General features: G+C 53.1%; 1 protein-coding gene across 1 annotated transcript; it reads right to left on the bottom strand.

The window, feature by feature from the left end:
• Nucleotides 1-773: 773 nt before the first annotated feature.
• On the bottom strand, nucleotides 774-22116 carry LOC134512340 (neuronal acetylcholine receptor subunit alpha-10-like). The gene is made up of 6 exons (XM_063327774.1): nucleotides 22105-22116; nucleotides 4557-4708; nucleotides 3935-4193; nucleotides 3327-3422; nucleotides 1415-1592; nucleotides 774-1258 (listed from the first exon to the last, which is right to left on the bottom strand). Exons 1-6 carry the CDS (start codon nucleotides 22114-22116, stop codon nucleotides 774-776), a joined length of 1182 nt encoding a protein of 393 aa, XP_063183844.1.
• Nucleotides 22117-22145: the final 29 nt, after the last annotated feature.

The following is a 22145-nucleotide window of genomic DNA, read 5'->3' as shown; positions in this document are numbered from 1 at the left end:
GCTATGGTGGACCCCAGCACTGACCTGCCCTGCCCTGGGTGGGCAGCAGCCCCAGAGCTCCACGAGCCCCGCGCTCTGTCACCAAAGGCGTCGAGGGCCAGACCCCTCCGTCCCTCCTGGGCACCATCCTGGCCCCAGCCAGCACCCGGAGGGGCCATGGGGGGCTGCCCTACTCCCCTGGGACCCTCAGCAGGGCTGCCGGACACTGGAGTGGCGTCTCGGGGGGCTGCAGCAGACCCGGCCCCTGGCCAGGCAGGGTGGCAGGCACTGGTGGGGACACAGGAGGAGCGGAAGGTGTCTCTTTATATATATATATAAATATATATATATGGTCCAGAGGAGGCCCCGGAGATGCTGGGAGGGCTGGAGGCCCTCTGCTGTGAGGACAGGCTGAGAGAGTTGGGGGCGTTCAGGCTGGAGAAAGAAAGGTCCGTGGAGACCTTGGAGCCCCTTCCAGTCCCTCAAGGGTCTCCAGGAAAGCTGGGGAGGGACTCTGGATGAGGGAGGGGAGCCATGGGACGAGGGGGAAGGGGTGAAGGGGGGACGAGGGGTGAAGGGGACGAGGGGGGAAGGGGGGGGCCGTGACCTCTCAACCCTTCAGCCGGGGCAGCCCCGGCCGAGTCAGGTTCCCGCTCTCAGGCTCCTCTTCCCTGGCGCTGCTGGATCTTCCATGCTGCAGGACCACAAAGGGCCAAGGGGGGCTCAGGACGAGCCACCCCCATAGGGCACCCGTGGCCACCACTGCCCCTGGGGGCAGTGAGTCCCCAGGGCCATCATGCAGCATTGCCCAGGACCAGCACACTCATGAGGAAGACCATGAGGAAGAAGACCCACATGAAGAAGCGGTCCATCACCTTGGCCACCTTCTTCCACTCGCCGGTCCAGCGCTGGGAGGCTTGGTGATGCCGGCAGCAGCTGGCGACGTAGCCCATGTTCCTCAGCAGGCCATCGTGGTGGCACAGGCAGCAGTCCCGGGGACAGCCCCCTGCCTCGGCACCCACCTCCCCCTCCATGGGGCTCTCCCCCAGCCCCCCAGTGTCCTCCCTGCACGCCTGCCTGCCCAGCACCCGCCGGGGGCTCTTGCAGCTCTCGCCCACCTCGTAGACACAGCAGAGCCAGGCCATGTGGTGGAGGATGAGCCACCTGGCCCAGGGGGGCACGGGCCGGGGCCCCGGGCCGCAGTGGTGGACGTTCATGATGAAGATGGTCAGCGCGGTGGAGGCCGTGATCATGGTCATGGTGGCGATGTAGTACTTCCCTGCGTGGGTAATGGGTGGTGATGCCGCGGTGGGGTGGGGAGAGACCTGTGCCCACCTCCCCCCATCGAAACCCCCCCTGGCATGGGGGGGTGCCCACCACCCCGGTGCAGACGCCCTGGTCCCATGGGAGGGTCCTGGGTGCCATCAAGGCTCACCGATGAACGGGACGCTCTCCGAGGGCTGCGTGCTCTCCACCACCAGCAGCTGGAAGACGGTGAGGGCCAGCAGCACTGTCACCCCCAGTGAGACCTTCTCCCCGGAGTCGGCCGGCAGGTAGAAGCCAAGGGGTGCCAGGAAGGAGACCATGATGCAGGGCAGGAGCAGGCTGAAGATGTGAACATAGTGACCAAGGATGAGGAAAAGGCTGAGGTACTTAATGCAGTCTTTGCCTCAGTCTTCAGCAGTAGGACCAGTTGTTCCCTGAGTACCCAGACCCCTGAGCTAGAAGACAGGGATGGGGAGCAGAATGAAGCCCCTGTAATCCAAAGGGAAACGGTGAGGGACCTGCTTCAGCACCTGGAGCTGCACAAATCTATGGGGCCGGATGGGATCCACCCAAGGGTATTGAAAGAGCTGGCGGAAGTGCTCGCCAGGCCACTTTGCATCATTTATGAGCAGTCCTGGACAACCGGGGAGGTCCCAGCTGACTGGAGGTTAGCAAATGTGACACCCATCCACAAGAAGGGCCGGAAGGAGGATCCGGGGAACTACAGGCCAGTCAGTCTGACCTCGGTGCCTGGGAAGGTCATGGAACAGATCCTCCTCAGTGCCATTACACGGCACATGCAGGAGAACAGGGTGATCAGGCCCAGTCAGCATGGGTTTGTGAAGGGCAGGTCATGCCTATCAAACCTAATATCCTTCTACGATAAGGTGACCCACTTAGTGGATGAGGGAAAAGCTGTGGATGTTATCTACTTGGATTTTTGCAAAGCTTTTGACACCGTTTCCCACAGCATTCTCCTGGAGAAACTGGCTGCTCATGGCCTGGACAGGTGTACTCTTCGCTGGGTAAAAAACTGGCTGGATGGCCGTGCCCAGAGAGTGGTGGTAAATGGAGTTCAATCCAGTTGGTGTCCGGTCACAAGTGGTGTCCCCCAGGGCTCGGTGCTGGGGCCGGTTCTCTTTAATATCTTTATCAATGATCTGGATGAGGGGATCGAATGCACCCTCCGTAAGTTTGCAGATGACACTAAGCTGGGCGGGCGTGTTGATCTGCTTGAGGGGAGGTTGGCTCTGCAGAGGGATGTGGACAGGCTGGACCGATGGGCTGAGACCAATGGTATGAGGTTCAACAAGGCCAAGTGCCGGGTCCTGCACTTGGGTCACAACAGCCCCATGCAGCGCTACAGGATTGGGGCAGAGTGGCTCGAAAGCAGCCCGTCAAAAAAGGACCTGGGGGTGTTGGTTGACTGCCGGTTGAATACGAGCCAGCAGTGTGCCCAGGTGGCCAAGAAGGCCAACAGCATCCTAGCCTGTATCAGGAATAGTGTGGTGAGCCGGACTAGGGAAGTGATCATCCCCCTGTCCTCGGCACTGGTGAGGCCCCACCGCGAGTACTGCGTTCAGTTTTGGGCCCCTCGCTACAAGAGGGACATTGAGGTGTTGGAGCGTGTCCAGAGAAGGGCTACAAAGCTGGTGAGGGGTCTGGAGGACAAACCTTATGAAAAACGACTGAGGGAGCTGGGGTTGTTTAGCCTGGAGAAGAGGAGGCTGAGGGGAGACCTTCTCGCTCTCTGCAACTCCCTGAAAGGAGGTTGTAGAGAGATGGGGGCTGACCTCTTCTCCCTGGTGACAAGTGATAGGATGAGAGGAAACGGGTTCAAGTTATGTCAGGGGAGGTTTAGATTGGATATTAGGAAACATTTTTTCACTGAAAGGATTATTAAACATTGGAATAGTCTGCCCAGGGAGGTGGTGGATTCACCATCCCAGGAGGTGTTTAAAAAAAAGGGTAGATGGGGCACTTAGGGACATGTTTAGAAGTGGCTTTTGTCAGGGTAGGTTAAAGGTTGGACTTGATGATCTTAAAGGTCCCTTCCAACCTCAGCGATTCTATGATTCTATGTAGAAGGAGGCGCGGCGGCGGAGGAGCAGCGTGTAGGTGACGTCAGGGTAGGGCTCGGAGCAGCAGCCGTAGGTGATGATGTTCCTCGTGGCCGGTGTTATAGATTGTGGCCCAATAATTGACAGGAACCAGTCCAATTAATCAAATTAGTTTATTAAGCAAGCGGCAGCAAGCAAAACAGCGCTGGGCGGCCGGGGAGTCTTTGCTCCGCCAACGGTGCACACCCACTTCCCAAAAGTAGTTGATTATATACTCTTCTGGTTCCCGTATATGTGTCAATCCTGGTATATTCTGTGTCTGAGCGACGTGTTGCTAGGGGGTCGGTCTTGTCCCGCCTCCTGATGGTGGTGGGGCTGAAGGCTCCTCATCTTTATCAGTGTCCTTGGGGAGACTCTTTTCAGCTTATCTCACAACTTACCTCTTCCCTTTGAAGTGTTAAAACAAACCAGATGCCTGTGATTTAGGCCTTGAGGTATCAAAGTGCACCAGACAGGACGCTGGATGCCTGCGATTTAAGTATGTGAAGAGTCGAAAAAGTGTAAGTTTTCACCAGCCTTTAAGAAAGCCTGATTTGATTAACAAACATGATTCTACTTATTACAGCCGGCATGCCCAGCGCCTCCCACTCCACGTTCTCCACGAAGTCCGTCAGGTCCCCGGTGTCCAGCCGGTTGCGGAGGTCGATCTGGTTCCCATTGTAGGTCCAGGAGCCGAAGGTGAGGCGGCACCGCTGCCCGTCGAAGGGCAAGTAGGAGACATCCACCTTGCAGGAGCTCTTGGTGATGGCGGGCGAGTCCCACGTGATGTGCCCGTCGGAGCGCAGCACCACGTTGGTCTCCACCGAGCCGCCAAAGCCGTCGTCGGCGCTGGGGGAGGGATCGCTGTGGGGCCAGGATGGCCCCGAGCCCCACGTGGGGCAAGGGTCTGCGGGGCCGGGGCCGAGCACTGTCCCCAACCCCGTGTCCCCTCCCCACGTCACCCCCAGGAAGAGGGGGCTCGCTGCCCCTGGTCACCCCCGTGGTGGCACATCCCAGCTGCCAGGTGGGTGGCACACCAGGCTGATGCCAGCACCTCCTGCCGCCGCCTTCTCACCCAGTCGAGGTGACCGTCTCCCCACATCCCCCACACCAGGACCCCCCTGCTCCCCGTTGGCAACACCCCCAGCCGCAGCCTCAGCCCCCCCAGCTCCGGGAGCAGCCGGGGGGTGGGGGAGGGCGAGCAGCACCCACTCGTTGTAGAGGATGATGATGTCCGGCCGCCAGACGTAGCTGCTGGGGATGCGGATGCTGTCGATGCCGCCGTAAGCGTCCTTGTCCCAGGCGAGGTGGGCATCCAGCCAGGCCTGACGGACCCACAGGTAGGAGGTGAGGACCTGGTTCCTCTCCTCCTGCTGAGGGCAGAGGGTGGGGTGGGGGACGGGGACGGGGACAGGGACAGACCTCGCTGCCCCCCTGTGGAATAAATACTACATTGGCTAAAAACACAAAAGTACAGCATTGTTCACACAGGAAGGAAAAGTAGAAAATCAAGAGGCTTCTGAGGGAGAAAACAGCTGCAGCTGGCATGAAGAATACAACACCTGTGGTTCCCTGATAAGCTACATGACGTACGGGACGGGATGCAATTATTCCGCGGCTTTACCTTAGGATGTATAGCGGATACGGGAATGGGATGATACCAGGAAACAGATAAGCTGCCAATTAGCTGCCCGCTCCATACTCGGAGCCAACATTTTGCCAAATTTTGATGAAATGCTGTCCTTTGTGCGAACTTTGCTCATTAGAATGTCATTATAATACCAAAACACACCTCCACCCCGAAGGCTACCCGCCTCCAAGGTGCGACCGCTCCTTCTTGAGCCTGCGCCCTGAGCTTCTCGTAAACTAGACCTTTAATTGTGAAGCGAGAAAAATTTACACCACTCATGGTAAAAGTATGTACGACTAAAGTCACTCAAACTCCACCTCGAAGATAACAAATAGTAGAAAAATAGCCCGAGAGAGGGGGGATACCCAGGGAAGACACCATCGCAAAGAATTCCATCACTGACTTCTGGGAGCAGGCGACGGGCTGAGCCTCTCTTCCCCCCCATAGGGACACCTTTGGGTAAGACGTAGATTATACCGAGGGCTCCCTCGGGAAACTTAGAAATTTCTCTAGAGACTCTCTTTTCTACATGTATAGCCAGGCTGTATCGTTAGAACGTTGTCCCGCGTTTTGTAGATGTAACAATACTTTCATTTGCACGTGCTTTGCAGACAGTGTATTTATCACCGGCTGCCCTAAGAACCTATCTATCTGTTGCTTAAATAAACTGCACTTTTTGAAGTAGCTCGTCCTTTTGGTTTCTCACTGAACGCGACCAAAGACTCGAGAGTGGCCGTGCTAGTTCATGAGCACAACTGGACTGAAGGTGCAGTCCAGTAGTAGTGTATCCATCCATGCAGCCAGCCAGCCTGTCCAGGGCCCTCTGCAGAGCCTTCCTTCCTTCAAGCAGATCAACACTCCCACCTAGTTTGGTGTCGTCTGCGAACTTACTGAAGGTGCACACAATCCGCTCATCCAGATCATTGATAAAGATTTTAAACAAAACTGGCCCCAAAACTGAGCCCTGAGGGACACCACTGGTGACCGGCCGCCAAGAGGATTTCACCGAACTAATCACAACTCTCTGGGCATGGCCATCCAGCCAGTTTTTAACCCAGCAAAGAGTACACTTGTCTATGCCACGATTCGCCAGCTTCTCCAGGACAATGCTGTGGGGGACGGTGTCAAAGGCCTTACCAAAGTCCAGAGAGACAACGTCCACAGCCTTCCCCGCATCCAGCAGGCGGCTCACATGGTCATAGAGAGAGATCAGGTTGTTAAGCAGGACCTCCCTTTCCTAAACCCATGCTGGCTGGCCCTGATTCCGTGGCTGCCCTGCACTTGCCGTGAGAGCTCACTCAAGATGATCCTCTCCACGATCTTCCCTGGTACCGACGTCAGGCTCACAGGCCCGTAGTTCCCCGGATCCTCCTTCCGACCCTTCTTGTAGATGGGCGTCACATTAGCCACCCTCCAGTCATCTGGTACCTGCCCTGTTGACCAGGATTGTTGATAAATGATGGAGAGAGGCGTGGTGAGCTCTCTCGCCAGCTCCCTGAGTACTCTTGGGTGAATCAGTCGGGACGGACAAACGACAAGACTCTCCTTGAAGAGTTAAGTTAAGCTCTCTCTTTATTACAAACTTGGCTTTCTTATATATCTAATCTTTTGTTCATGTGTTCTTTCTACGCATTAGCGTAGCTTCCTCAAATAATGTCTGCCCTAGGTTCGTCCATTGCGTTACACTAAATGCCGTAACCGACGTTACTTCTCCTCCCTCTTCCTTTCCCCACAATAGCATTTTTCGCAAGGTCACTTCAGGGAGGATTACGCCCTGCCGCTTTAACAGCAGCGTCCATGTGGAGAGTACAGTCTGCTCTTCCTTAGTTAACTTCTCTCCCATGTCCCCAGTGGCTCACCTACTACAGGTGTCTTCTGAAATATGATCCGGATCCGTCAACAGCTCTGCCCGCTGTCTTCAGCTTCACTGGGCTCCGTCCCCACGACTATTTCCAGTCGTCTTCTTCCTCAGTATCACGTCGGGGTCACCAATTGTCGTTTCAGTCGGGACGGACAAACGACAAGACTCTCCTTGAAAAGTTAAGTTAAGCTCTCTCTTTATTACAAACTTGGCTTTCTTATATATCTAATCTTTTGTTCACGCTCCGTTCACGTGTTCTTTCTACGCTTTCAATTGGTTAGGTTACATAGCACACACGCTCGTAGCTACAATACGATTGGTTATTGAAATCCTGTTCGCATTGCTCAAAATCTGGCTTCCTCACAGCCTAACTCTCCTTGTTCTCTGAAGCGATCTTCTTCTTTCTCCTTTTTGTTACTTTGCCCTTATATGACGCAACTCGCGGCCTTCTTACGGCTACACTGCAATCTCTATCTCTTCTGTCAAAGGGTCTACGGGCCCGCCGCATCCCCCAACATGTATGTTATTGCATGCCTTAGTAGATTGCTCTGTGTTATGCCCTGTGAGACTAAAATGAACCCAGCAGAAGCGGTCTCTTGAGCAAGGGGGTGGAATATGGGAAAGCAACGGCAGATCGGCGAGGAGGATTGTAAATACACTCAAGGGACTCGCACCTGGGTGCTGGAAAACACATATATCACACCAATCGTTATTCAGTCTCGGGTGCTGGCAAGAAAAACGTTTGGATGACATAAGCCTGTGATGGACTCACAGACACCTCATCTAGCTGCTTGAGGATCTTGGCCTGTTGTGGAAGAAGATCAAAGCACAGTACCAGCAAGAACAGGGAGTCCGCATGCGCTCTTGCTAACGAGGACTCTTTTGCTGCCAAGGATTCGTGATAACAAGGACTCTCTTGCTGCCAAGGATAAGTTTAACAATGCTACTAGTACCGCTATTTCTGAGTTGTTGCTGGATGTAGATAGTATTCGATATGCGATGTTGCAAAACAGAACTGCTACTGATTTTTTGCTTTCAGCTCACAGACACGGTTGTCAAGATTTTAAAGGACTGTATTGTATGAATCTAAGTGACCACTCCAAATCCATCCATGCCCAGTTGCAGGAACTGCACCGACCGAACCAGCAACTTGTGGAGACCACTGGGTGAAATCTCTTTGCTGGATGGACTTGGGGGTGGGGTTGGTTGAAGCAAATTATACTCATTGCCTGTGTGGAAGGAATTTGTCTGTTATGTTTAGTATGCTGTTTGCCGTGTTTAATAAGCATCATACGATCAGTTGTAAATGCCGCTTTGCATCGTACCCTCGTACGAGTTGTAGAATATGTTGCTCTAAAAACTATGTGTGTATCCATGAGAACCCGACCTTCACAGAAGAAGCTAAGACGGGATTACAACAATGGAGTCACGTATCAGACAGCCGCTGTTAGCAAAGCTGGATCATGAGTTTGGTGAGACTCGCTGCATACGCTGGCCACGCGTGCAGCGACTCTGGCCTGTACTTTTCTACTCAGTCCAGTGCAGGAGAGTCTGGTGGGACTTGCTGCGTGCACTGGCCACGCGTGCAGCGGCTCGAGCCTGTACTTCTCCACTCAATCCAGTGCAGGATATAAGGGGGCTGTCTCGGGTCAGAGACGGGGAGAGAGACATGAGCGAGGGGGAGAGAGACATGAGCGCACTTTGAAGATACAGGGGATGCCCTGAAGCACTGTGTCTGCCCCCGCCCCCCCCCATAAGTTCTATGTTCATTAACCCCAACAGCTCCGAAGGCATTACAGCATGTTGCAAGATAAGATATAGTCTACTACTGCTGCAAGACGCATTGAACACCTTCCTACAAGAATTTCAACTTTATGCCCTGATAGGACAGTGGGATGATGCACTCGCAAAGAGCCTGACTGCACTAGAGTGGGTATTTTTGCCACATACCTTTTCAAAACCAGTAACTACGATGATTGAAATGTTACCGCGATTGTTTTTCCAGGGTCGTCTGTGCTGTCAGCAGCTTTCTGGAATGGATCCAAGCCACATACATGTCCCCACCAGAAAGGATGACCTTGACCCTTGGTTATCACAAAGTCTTAACCTCCTTAGTACATTATATTGGGCAAATAAATTATTCTTTCCCCTGGCACAGACTATTACAGTCACTTTCACAAATTCCTTTACAGCCGCGCATCCTGCTAGCACCAAAGCCTCTTGATGGCACCTGTTCGGTGTTTGCAGATGGTTCAGGGACACAGTAAAGGCTTTGGACTTATTTCAACAGGAACTGCTAAATGTAGGCAGAATCTCAATGTGTTACTGGTATTGTTCAAAGACTTGAAGGAGCATTTATAAAACAAGTAGAGAACCAATGGTTATTTAGTCTCTTACTGCAATTACTGTTGCTTTTATGAAAAAGACAGTTTCCTTATTTTATTGTCCACATACGCTCTCATAGCTGTTTACTTGGCCCGTTAACTGAGGGAAACACAGTTGCGGATTATCACACTGTTGGTAACAACTCCCAACATTATGCCGCAAGCTAAAATGTCGCATGATTTTTTTTCATCAACATGCGAAGGCATTGAGGAAGCAATTTTCTTTGACACAACAAGAAGCACGTGATACTGTGTGAACGTGTGCCGGTTGTCAGCAGCTGGCTCCTCTGCCATCCTTTGCGGGGGTTAACCCGCGAGGGCTTACACCTGATGAACTTTGGCAATCCGATGTTACGCGCATTATGGAATTTGGACATGTTTCAGTTGATTTGTTTTCACACTTTGTTGTAGCTACTGCTCATACAGGAGAGAAGGCTTGTGATGTTATTCGACATTGGTTGCAATGCATCGCAGTCGTGGGAGTACCGAAAACTATAAAAACTGATAATGAACCAGCTTATGTGTCCGCTAAAGTACAGGTCTTTTTTTTTTTACAGATATGAGGTATTAAACATGTCACCAGTATTCCTCATTCCCCGACTGGGCAAGCAATTGTGGAGCGTATGCATCATACTTTAAAAACCATGCTTGCTAAACAAAAAAGGGGGAATCCCGTAGGTATGACACCTCAAGAGTGAGTGTATAAAGCAACTCATGTTTTAAGTTTTCTAAACATGTCTTCTTTGTCATCCACAGCAGTAGAGCGACATTTTGTAAGAAGTGTTGAATGGCCTGAACAACCGAAGGTGTATTATAAGCACCCTAAATCGGGGTGCATGCTAACCACAGATAATACTGCAACAAATAGAAGTTGTGAGCAAGACAATTCTGTAATGATTTGTACTTCTCATCCGTCTGTTTGCTTCGGCTCAAAATGCAAGTATACAAGAATGTAATCAATCTTGTTGTGTAAAGTTAACGCTAGTAAGGTATAAAACAGCAGTAATATGGACAGGGAATCGGCAAAACGCATTAAAAACACGTCTTTCTCTGTATTGTGATTGGGAGTACAACTCTCGAAGACTTTGTGTTACATCTCTCCCCTGGAATACGTTGCTACATGGCTGAGAAATGGTTAAACACCATCTTCAAGGTGCTTTTGACATGTCGTTGCAAGAAAATATTCGTCCTTTACATGACCAGCTAAAAGCTCAAATACTAAACATTCAAGACTTAATGAACCGCAATGTATTTGAAATATTACAAAAGGATTTCTCGTGGGTAAATCCAAAGAAATTGGCTTTCTGGGCTAAATTTAGGAATCTGGGTATTTATTGCCTTAGCAGGGTTCTTCTTGATTCTGTTTTTAATTGTGTTTAGTATGATATATAACCTGCTAAGAGCGCCACAACGAGTAGAAGCACAAGTCATGGCCACCTTGTTAATAAATGGTCTGGTGTTAAACAAAAAAGGGGGAGATGGGGCAGATCTACGAGCAGAGGCCTGCGTACGGCCAAAGACACAGTGAGCAGCGCACACAGTAAACACAGAGCCAAGAGAACAGTTCGTACCTTCACTCCATCCTGTGACGACCATATAACGTTCCCGAATCTCGGACAAAGAATAGGGCTAAGTATTCTTCCTTCGCTGGGAACAGCCATGGCATTGAATATGTTGAATAAGATAGGGTGTTGGGCAAGTAAACAGATAAACCTTGCAACTGAAATCATATCTAGCTTGCTCACTGATGTTGATAGCATTCAGCATGCTACGTTGCAAAATCGAGCGGCTATTGATTTTTTGCTGTTAGCTCAGGGTCATGGATGTGAAGATTTTGAAGGTATGTGTTGCATGAACCTTTCCAACCACTCATCATCCATTCATAAGCAGTTGCGGGATCTGAAGGATAACATGTCCAAATTAAAAGTGGTCAAAAAGGTTTCGATGATTGGTTAAGCTCATGGGGTATAACGGGATGGTTATCAGATTTACTAAAGCAAGGGCTCATGCTATTGTTGGTTATATTACTATTGGTTATGGTAGCCTCGTGTGTTCTCCACAAAGTGACTGACATGATAGAAAATGCCATGCATAAGGTCTGGCTGGCTCAAGAAGAAAAAGAGGGGATTGTAGGAATGTGTCTGAGAGAAAATGGTCATGTGAGCCAGCCTCCCTACTATGAGAGATTAGAGTAAGAGCAAAACAGGTGGTAGAAGATGGAATTAGTACATGGCAAAAACGGGAACTGAGAAGGCAGAAAACATGTTGTGCTAATGACTAAGCAATTTACTATGCGAATTCTTGTAACCAATCTGCTGTGTGAACGAACTGCATGGACAGCGCGTGGACAGCGTAACTAGCTAATCAGAAATAAGCGAGTCGCGTGTACGGCGACAACACAGGGTATAAAAGGTGATGATCTGTGCTTAATAAACGGCTTCTGTTGGTTCACATTGGACCGTCTGGAGGCCAGTTATTTCTCCTCACCTAGCCAGCCTCGGAGCAGATCTCTGGGCGGTAGTCTTAAATAGTCGTTTAGCCCTAAAAAAGACCTGCAACGTATTCAGGAGACATAACACTAGGAACATGCTGGTTTGAGCATCCCAAGGATATTCAAAATTCTCAAAAGCTGTCACGCCTGACCCGAAGGAGAAAAGCCGTTTCCATCAGAGGTGACATGATAAGGGAATGACTGAGACAAAGGGGCTCCAGCAAAGGCTTGTAGAACATCTCTTATCACACAGACAAAAGGACAAACTGATTCCTACTGCATTAGCGTCTGGAAGGGTAGTCATACATTTAACCAGGGCTAATGACATTGAGCAATTTTTTTACCAAAAAGGAAAGAAATCAACCAGTCAGATAATCCCTTTAGGTGTAGCATAAAGAGAAGCAAACAGCGGCAGGACATGCGGGAAGAATTTTAGGCGCCTCGCACAGGCCGTGAACCCTGGAGTACCCAACCAACGGGAAAGAGGGGAGGGAAAAATTGGGCCGGGATTAGGAAATAAAAAGGTGTTGTGTTTCAAGAACGGAAAGTGTGCCTACTTGTTAGGTCACCCGCTCTTGCAAGAGCGTGAACAAAAATGTGCTTCCCAGAGGATTCTGCCTGAGCCTATTTCATTCGGACCGGAACTTATTTCTCCCACCATTCTCTGTGTCCAGAGAAGGGCAAGGGAGCTGGTGAGGGCTCTGGAGCACAGGCCACGGCGCCGGGCCCTCAGCCGCCCCACAGCCGGGCGCAGCCCCGCCAAAGGCCCCGGCCCCGGCCCCGACCCCGGCCCACAGTGGCGGCCGATGGCGGCGCTCGGGGGTTCCCTCACAGGACGCGGCGGTGTTCCCCCCCCTCCGATTGTTAACCACTCCTCATTTTTCAGACAGGCAGAGATGATCTGCTACCGAGAATCCCAAGGGAGATCAAGAGAGACTTCTGGGCCTTGGGATGACTAGGAAAGGGCTCAGGAGCGCAAGTCGTGCTCTCCTCTGTCGTTGCAGGCACAGGGAAGGATGAGGAAAGCAACAGGAAGAGCCCGCAGATCAATACCTGGCTGCGAGCCTGGTGTCAGCGGCAGGACTTTGGGGTTTTTGATCACAGCATGGTTTGACAGGACAGCAGGCCTGTTGGAGACCGATGGGATACACCTGCCTCAAAAGGGGAAAAGGATCCTTGCACAGGAGTTGGCAGGGCTCCTCAAAGGGGCTTTCAAGTAGATTTGAAGGGGGAAAGGGATGAATCCGGCAGCAGAGACACAAGGGTCGTTGATGGGTTAGAAGCTACGGCTGCGCCTGGGAATGGTCAGGTAGGAGTGAAGCCTTCTTCCAGCAAAAAGGTGTCAGGATCAGCAGGCCAGCTGAAGTGCTTCCACACTCATGCCTGCAGCATGGGCAAGAAAGAGGAGGAGCTGGAAGCCATTGTGCAGCAGGACAGCTATGACGTAGTCGCTGTACGGAAACATGGTGGGCTGACTCGCACGACTGGAGTGCTGCATTAGATGGCTACAAACCCTTCAGAAGGGACAGGCAAGGAAGGAGAGGAGGTGGGGTGGCCCTGTATGTTGGGGAGTGTTGTGAACATTGAGACCTTAATGATGGTAAACACTGGGGTTGAGTGTTTCTGGGTAAGAATGAGGGGGAGGGCCAAGAAGGCTGATATGACGGTCTGTTATAGACTGCCCAACCAGGACGGAGAGGCAGGTGAAATATTCTGTAAGCAGGTGGGAGAAATCTCACGATCACTGGCCCTTGCCCTGCTGGGAGAATTCAACCTACCAGGTATCAGCTGGGAACACAATAGAGCTGAGAGGGAAGAGTCTTGGAGGTTTCTGGGATGTGTGGGGATAAATTCCTGACACAGCTGGTGAGGGAACGCACTAGGGAAGGAGCCCTGCTGGACCTGCTGTGTGTGAACAGAGAAGGACTTGTGGGGGATGTGATGTTGGAGGCCGTCTTGGGCACAGTGACCATGAAATGACAGAGTTTTTGATTCTTAGAGAAGCAAGGAAGGGCGTCAGCAGAACTGCCACCATGGACTTCCGGAGGGCAGGCTTTGGTCTTTTCAGGAGCCTGCTGGAGAGAGTCTTCCTCTAGGTTTGGCTCAACACCCAGAAGAGAAGTGAAAAACTGTCTTCTCAATGGAAGACGACAGCGAAGCTGAGCAGAATCACTGGGCTCACCTACCTGATGTCTGTCTGAGACGTGTCTTCCATCGGTCAGACGACAGGGACAGATCTAACGCTGCCTTGCTCTGTAAAAATGGAATGGGGCCCTGCACTCGGGATCCCTCCCTCCTCCACGAAAGATGAAACTGGAATTTGGACTACTGGGGGAAGCCCCGTCTTACCAAGAAAATACTCAATGGCTTTGGCTAGGCAGTTTTGTGATAAAACACATGGAGGGATGACAATTTTTAATCAGATTGAGAAAATGTGGACAGCCCCCGGAAGACATGTGGCAGTAAAGGGGATTGTGAGTTCTTGGCCCACATGTTGGAAGTTTTCCGGTGCAAAACCCAAGCAGGAGGCTGGAGGGCAACCATGGTCATACTTCCCATTCCAAAGGCTGCAGATGGGTTAGGCTGACGTGCCTCCTGTGGAAGGCGTTAAGCACCTGCTGGTAATCATGGATCAACCCTCAGGAGGAGTAGAAGCTTTTCCTACCAGGAAAGCTGATCCCCCAGGAATGGTCAAAGCACTTTTGTGGGAAATCATTCCCAGATACTGACTGAAATGAAACCAGAGGATCAGACAGGGGTTCTCATTTTTCAGCAGGAATACTAAATAATATCTATAAAAGTTCAGCCTGGAGAAGAGAAGGCTCCGCGGAGACCTTCCAGCCCCTTCCAGTCCGTCAGGGGGCTCCAGGAAAGCTGGGGAGGGACTCTGGATGAGGGAGGGGAGCCATGGGACGAGGTGGAAGGGGTTTCCACTGCAAGAGGGGAGATTGAGCTAAGATCTTGGGCAGAAATTCTTGGCTGTGAGGGCGGTGAGCCCCTGGCCCAGGTTGCCCAGAGAAGCTGTGGCTGCCCCATCCCTGGAGGGGTTCAAGGCCAGGTTGGACGGAGCTTGGAGCAAGCTGGGCTGGTGGGAGGTGTCCCTGCCCAGGGCAGGGGGTGGCACTGGGTGGCCTTTAAGGTCCCTTCCCACCCAAACCATTCCCTGAAGGGGTGGGGCCCTTCTCCTTCTCCCTCCCTTCTTGTTATGATTTGAGAAACCCACCACAATTTCTTGTCCTTTAGACAACTACTCTGTCGCCCGATGACCCCTCCTCACCGGGGAAGAGGAATTGGGGAAAAACAAGGAAACATGAGGGTTGCAATAGAAATAGATTTACTAGGATAAAATTAAAGAATTTACACTAATAATGCTAAAGAAGCAGCGTCAATCCCGATATCAATATAAAATACCCAAGGACTACACCCAGCCCATTCCATCAGCAGGAAGCCGTGCACTCCCAGCAGGGGACAGCCAATGGGGGACACCGTGAGCGCTGCGGCTATGGGAGGAAGGGAAGGGCTCAGGGCTCCGGCACCGCAGCAAGGAGTTCTCTGCACCGCCGCCATCAAGGGAGAGTCGAACTACACAGCAGACTTTATAATTTGTACTGAATGTGATGTTCGTGCTATGAAATAGTCCTGTTGGCAGCCTGGGGCAAGTGCCCTCCTTGTCTTGCTCTTCCTCATCCCCTGCTGCATGTCACCAAGGGGGGCTCTGACTGCCTGTGATGTCACAAAGGGGGGCTCTGACTGCCCCATGATGTCACAAAGGGGGGACGTGCCCCCCTGCCACGCTATAAAAGGGGGACGCGGTCCCCACTGGAGCCGTCAGCGGATGCTGGGCACCGCAGTCTGGCATTGTCTGGGCAGACTGCAGCCTCGGCCTCTGACACCCCAGCAGTCTTGCGGGTCCCGTCACTGGGGACCCAGGAGGACACTGGGGAGCCGCATCGCGGTTCTGTGCTGGTGACTCGGAGCACCGCAGCCACACCGGAGTCGGTGCCATGGGGCGCTCTGACGCCGTGTCTCCCCTGGGCCCTCTCCTCCTGATTGTGATGGGGCTCAGCGTATTCTCATCTGTGCTGCAGAGCAAGCGGCTTCAGGTAGGTGGCTGTTGCACCACACTGTGCTGCGGCGTGGGGTGGCGAGGGATGGCATGGGGTGCTGTGGGGTGCCGTGGGGGGCTGTGGTGTGGGACTGGGAAGTGCTCCCGTCTCACCCAGCTCCTGGGGACCTTGCAGAAGTGGTGGAAGAAGAAGAGTAAGGAGAATCGTCAGACAAGCAAGACAGGAGCCCGGCCAGAGAAGCAGAGCGGTGAGTGGCCCCAGCACGGAGCACCCTGCAATCGGCTGACACCCCACGGCAGCCCTGAGCTGTGGCTGTGCCGGGGGCGGCGGCCGCTCAATCTGTCTCCTCCCTCTGCAGCTTCTCGGGCAGTGTATGGAGAAGTGGAGAAATCCCATTCGAAGCAGGAGAAGCGGTGAGTGTGGGCGAGACCCCAGATGCTGCCCCAGACCCTCACCCCGTGCCCTGCCCCTGCCTGCGCTGGGCAGCCCTGACCGCCAGCCAAGGGGGGTGCTGCCCGCGGGTCCCGCTGGGCTCCGGGGTGCAGCGGGGTCTCTTTCTCCTCCTCTGCAGGGCGAGTGCGGAGGCCTTGAAGAGGAAGCATCGCTCCCCACGGGCCCCGCTGGCCACCATGGACTCTGTGACTCACAGAGGCTCCTCTTCCCTCAACGCCCTCTACTCCTTCCCGGAGCCCTGGCCTGGTGCGATGGAGGAGCTGGCAGCACTCGACCGCTCAGGACCCCGCCATCCCCCAAGGGCTGTCAACGGGAGGGTGCAAGAGCCAGGGCCAGCCCTCTGCCAGGAGTCCCCACAGGAACTGCCTACAAGGACCAAGCAAGAGCCGGTCCCCAGGGAAAGCAGGGACAGGGCGCAGAGCCCTGTGCACACGCAGCCTTCACCCTGCAGCCCCCCAGCCATGGCCTCGGACCAAGGGGAGCTGGTCATGGAGCTCCTCCGCTGTTTCGAGTGCACCCAGGAGATGGCCAGGCAGTGCTGTGAGATGCTGAAGGTGCTGCAGGCCCGTTGGCAAGGGGCAGCGGGAGCCTGTGACCAGAACCTCCCCGGGGAGCCCTTCCATCCCCTGGGCAGGATGGAGGCGCAGCAGCAGCTGGGGGCCACAGTGAAGCCCCAGCACCTGGGAGCGGAGTGGCCATGGGTGGATGCAAACACGGATAAGGCTGAGGATGGGGACATGGACAAGGAGGAGGACACAGGACCAGAGAGAAATGTAAAGGAGAAGGAAAGGAGTAGCCCTGTGGAGCTCGGCAGGGGGAGCCTGGCGGAAGTGAAGAGAAACAGCAAGACGGGGCCGGGTGAGAACAACTCCATGGGGCCAAGCACCAGCAGCCCCCCAGGCTCAGGCAGGAGCACCCCCATGGATGCAGAAGGGAGGAGGGACAGGGCGCAGAGCCCCGTGAATGTGCTTCCGCCGCCCAGCAGCCCCCCAGCCAAGGCCACGGACGACAAGTTGCTCTACTTGGAGCTCTTGGACACTGTCAAGATCTTGGAGGAGGAGAGGCAGCAGCGCGACGAGGTCGTCGACAGGGAGTGTGACCAGGCGTCCCGAGGGCTGTGCCCGCTAGGACGGTGCCTGTGTCAGTGCTGCACCCGGCTCTGGCACCGCCTGAAGGACTGCTGGAGACGCTGCTGCCGGACGCGCCGCGTTGCTTCAGCAATTTCCCGCAATGGGTGGGAAGGGTGGGGCCAGGAAACCCCTAGAATGCCCCTCTTCTGAACCAATAAAAAAGTCAATATTTTCTCTATCCCTGTGACTGTCAGCAGATCAGTTTTGTCCCTTGACAGGAGCAGAGAATCAGTTTTGTGTAAGGACAACAGTATATGCTACAGTAATCCCAACTCTCCCATGGAGATCATAGAATCGTAGAATCTTCATGGTTGGAAACGACATTTGAGATCATGGAGTCCAATCATTGTGCAGCAGGACACCTATGACGTAGTTGCCGTCACGGAAACTTGGTGGGCTGACTCGCACTCCCTGCGGGAGCACAGCGCTCGTTCCCTGTGCACCTTGAATATCCAATGTCATATCCATGACCCTCATGGGCAAGTGGTCAGGGGAATGTCATGGGCCAACTTGGCCAAGAGAGCCCCAGAACTGTGCGTGAACCTCTTCTTTGAAAGAGTCACGAAGCACGATCACCTAGCCAGGATCCTGCTAGCGGAGATGCCAGTCAGCAGCATAAGAGTCTGCGGAGCTACAGTTTCAGAGACCCAGGCTGGAGAATGAGACGCACCCTCACCAACCTCCTCCCAGCCTCCTGGCCTGTTCTGCAGGTACGGGAACCCAGAGTGACATCTCACCGCGGTATCACAAAGCTAAGCAAAGTGATCCTCCAGGCCTTCTGCATAGCAGCGCTCAGCAGGAGGAATTCCTGACCACTTCAGTGTTATGGCCAGAGGGTCATTTTCATAAGCGAGCCACTGCGGTGTTCCACTCTAGCCTGGTTGAGGTTGTTGTCCTTGTCCAGTTGCGATGCCCGTTATGCCAGTCTTCACTGTCAGGCTGATGTCAGGTTGCCCTCATAAAAAGCTAAAACACCCAAAATACTGGTGCTGGGATGTCAGCTGTGAGCAAAAAGAGTTTTTCAGGCAGGAAAACCTCAGTTTGGTGAAACCGCTTTAGGCTTCTTCTAGTTAGACATGTTCACGTTTAGTAACTGGTAACTTGCTTATCCTTTCCGATGTTTCTGAACCCCACCCTTTTGCAGGGAAATCTGCGTATGAGGAGAAGAGTCTGTACACCCTGTTTGCTTGCGGCGCTGTAGCCTGCATCGGCCTGCACTCGTGGTTCTGCTCCCTTTTGGCAACACACAAACGTCTAGAGCGGATGTAAATTAACTGGTGCCCATGTCAGAGCCCTGTGGTGTCACGCAGGATGTGCCACTAAAGGTGTGCGACAGCCTTGACCCGCGTCAAGGAGCATCAGGTCTTTGCACGCCTGAGGGAAGCACACGGCCTGATGGTTGCTGACAGCGCTCTTGAGGTTCTGTTGCGCTGCAGAGCTTCCAATGAACAGGCGGGATCTGCAAAGCTTTCTAGAAATTGTCTTTGGATCTACTCTCGTACCGGGGATAATTTCCAATATGTCAAATAAGATCATGGCATGAGCTGAGGGTGCAGCATCTTCTAAGGGTAACAGAAGTTGTCTATCTCTTAGGGTGGGGTGCAATGCACAAGGGCCCCCCCATCTCCACGGGAGAGTTGGGATTACCGTAGCGTCTACCGTTGTCGTTACCCAAAACTGATTCTCTGCTCCTGTCAAGGGACAAAATTGATCTGCTGCCAGTCCCTTCTGTTGGTAGTATTGGGAAACTTGTTTATTGAATTCTAGTTACTGCGCTCACCAGTTCTGTTGAGCAGCACTAACAACATTTGTTCTTTTTTGAAGGAATTAACACTTCAGTGGAACAATGACCGTGAGCTGCTGGACGATGAGCTGCTACAGCTCACCTTGTCATGCCACAGGCTGTTCTTTCTGGAAGTGTGGGCCTTTCTAAGTGTCACCCCCGTGGAGGGGCTGCTCCAAAACCGGGCAGAAAGGAAATGCAGTTTGGCTACTCTAAAGGTAAGACTTTGTGCTTCAAAACTCCCATTCCCTTCCTCTCTCCAATAGCCAGAGAAAGGTGAGGTCCCCAGGGCCAGAGAAAGGGCGCTTATGGAAATGCTAACATAACTACCTTCCCTAGATTACGTTTTAGCATTGTAACGAGCCTGAGAACCACTCGCAGAAACGGGGCTTTCCGACCTCCTCAGCCAGGTACAGAATGCTGCAGAGGCTGAACAACAAGCCCCAGCAGTTCCACGAGTCCTTCCTAGGCTGGGGTTCCCTCTGTCTCCTCTAGTTCAAGCTGGGGATTCTGAGTCACCTGCCAGCCCCGGCGCTTACGTCTACGCTTAAGTCGAGGCCGGGGGGTTGAATCCCACTAAACTGCAAAAAGATGGAAGCACATCTCACTCTTTAGGGATGCTGTGTTGAACTGGGCCAGACCACGACTGTGGCTGGTGTACACCATGCTGTCATGCTGCTTTGCATGCCAGATGCTGAATTCAGTGGATCCTCCCCGATGTGTGCAGCTCCCAGGGGTGCCTCGCTTCTGGGGGTAAAAGGAACCTGGCTCTCCCCAGAGATTCTTCAGCAGGAGACGGTGTTTTCCGTCAGTTTGGAGTGAAAACAGTCACACCTCAAGATTTTACTCCAAGCCAAGGCATTTGGCTTCTCTGGGTTCCTCATTAGTCACAGAGGCTTCTTGTTGTCATGAAATTTAATGGGCTGAGCGTGCTCCGTGTATCTGAGAGACACGACCCTCATTCATTCGTACAGGTCGGGATTTACACAGCCTGATAAGAGCCTAGTGAAGAGGCCCACAGAATCACAGAATGGTCGGGTTGGAAGGGACCTCTGGAGACCCTCCAGTCCAACCCCCTGCCAGAGCAGGGTCACCCGGAGCAGGTTGCACGGGAACGCGTCCAGGTGGGTTTGGAATGTCTCCAGAGACGGAGACTCCACCACCTCTCTGGGCAGCCTGTGCCAGGGCTCTGCCACCCTCACAGGAAAGAAGTTCCTCCTCATGTTTAGGTGGAACTTCCTATGGTCAAGTTTGTGCCCGTTACCTCTTGTCCTGTTGCTGGGCACCATTGAAAAGAGCCCGGCCCCATCCTCCTGACACCCCCCCTTTCAGTATTTCTAAGCGTTGATAAGATCCCCCCTCAGTCGTCTTTTTTCCAGACCAAAGAGACACAAGTCCCTCAGCCTTTCTTCATCAGAGAGGTGTTCCAGTCCCCTCATCATCCTGGTAGCCCTTTGCTGTCCTCTCTCCAGCAGTTCCCTGTCCTTCTGGAACTGGGGAGCCCAGAACTGGACCCAGTGCTCCAGCTGTGGCCTCCCCAGGGCCGAGCAGAGGGGGAGGATGACCTCCCTCCACCTGCTGGCCACACTCTTCTTGATGCCCCCCAAGATGCCATTGGCCTTCTTGGCCACAAGGGCACATTGCTGGCTCATGGTCATCCTGTTGCCCACCAGGACTCCCAGGTCTCTTTCCACAGAGTTGCTCTCCAGCAGGTCAGCCCCCAACCTGGACTGGTGCAGGGGGTTATTCCTCCCCAGGTGCCGCACCCTACGCTTGCCCTTATTGAATTTCATAAGGTTCCTCTCTGCCCAACTCTCCAACCTGTCCGGGTCTCTCTGTATGGCGGCACAGCCTTCTGGTGTGTCAGCCACCCGCCCCCCCAGCTTTGTGTCATCAGCAAACTTGCTGAGGGTGCACTCTATCCCTTCGTCCAGGTCATTGATGAATATATTGAAGAGGACTGGACCCAGTACTGACCCCTGGGGAACACCACTCGTCACTGACCTCCAACTAGACTCTTTGCCCCTAATCACGACCCTCTGAGCTCTGTCTTTTAACCAGTTATCTGTCCACCTTATCTATGTCCATTTATCTAACCCACACCTCCTAAGCTTCCCTATGAGGATGCTGTGGGAGACCGTGTCGAACGCCTTGCTCAGCTCTTGCACGCTAGTTAGAGGAGGTTCAAATACCTGATTGACTCAGAGATTAATCATTTTGCTGTCGTCTACCCAATGGTATAAGCCAGAGGAAGCGAGAAGAACACCCAGTGCCATCTGCACGCAATGAATGCATCCTTTGGAGGGCTCTAGGAAGGGATTTGAATCTCGACAGCAGTGCCTCTGAACGAGAGAGACCTTTACAGCAAGACAGAGGCAAGGGACAAGGTTGCACTCCACGCGTTAAAATGTTGGACTTGGGAACGGGCCTCCTACATCTCCAGCATCATTTCTTCTTACCCTTGCTTTGTTTTTCCTCACCAGAACCAAAGGAAGCAGCGAGCCCTTTTCCACCCTTACGGGCATCTCTAGGAAAAATAAGGCCCCCTCTTTCTTCAGCACCTCTCATTGTAGAGCTTCAAACACCTTACCAATGAAGCCCAGCGCGCTGTTTCCAATTTACAAAGAGGGAAACTGAGACGTGGGGTGATGTCCTGGTTTAACTTCAGCCACCAACAAAGAAACAGGCGGCCGCTCGCTTGCTTCCCCCCTGCCACGGGAGAGGGGTAGAATGGGAAGAAAAAGGCAAAACTTGTGGGTTGAGATCAAGGCAGTTTAACAGAACAGCGAAGGAAAGCAGAAAACCACAACAATAACGCTGTTAGAGGAATGTACAAAACACCATGAATGTACCACTGCTCACCGACCGGACCCGGGAAGTACCGCTGTCCCGTGCCAGCTCCTTGGGAAAACTGACCCTATTGCTGGCAGAACCGGGTGTTTTCCACCCTTTGTTCTATACTTTCAACGTCATGCCCAGATCTTACACTTTCCAATGAATTA

This window comes from Chroicocephalus ridibundus, chromosome 1 (genome assembly GCF_963924245.1).
Source record: "Chroicocephalus ridibundus chromosome 1, bChrRid1.1, whole genome shotgun sequence".
Taxonomy (NCBI): Eukaryota; Metazoa; Chordata; class Aves; order Charadriiformes; family Laridae; genus Chroicocephalus; species Chroicocephalus ridibundus.
The sequence above is the reverse complement of the archived record's forward strand: the minus strand, read 5'-3'. Positions and strand labels throughout refer to the sequence as shown.

Coding starts and splice junctions, on each gene's coding strand:
- LOC134512340 (XM_063327774.1), bottom strand. Junction 1,593..3,326: donor GCCGCCGCGCCTCCTTCTAC/ATAGAATCATAG, acceptor CACTATGTTCAC/ATCTTCAGCCTGCTCCTGCC. Junction 1,259..1,414: donor GGAGAGCGTCCCGTTCATCG/GTGAGCCTTGAT, acceptor TTACCCACGCAG/GGAAGTACTACATCGCCACC.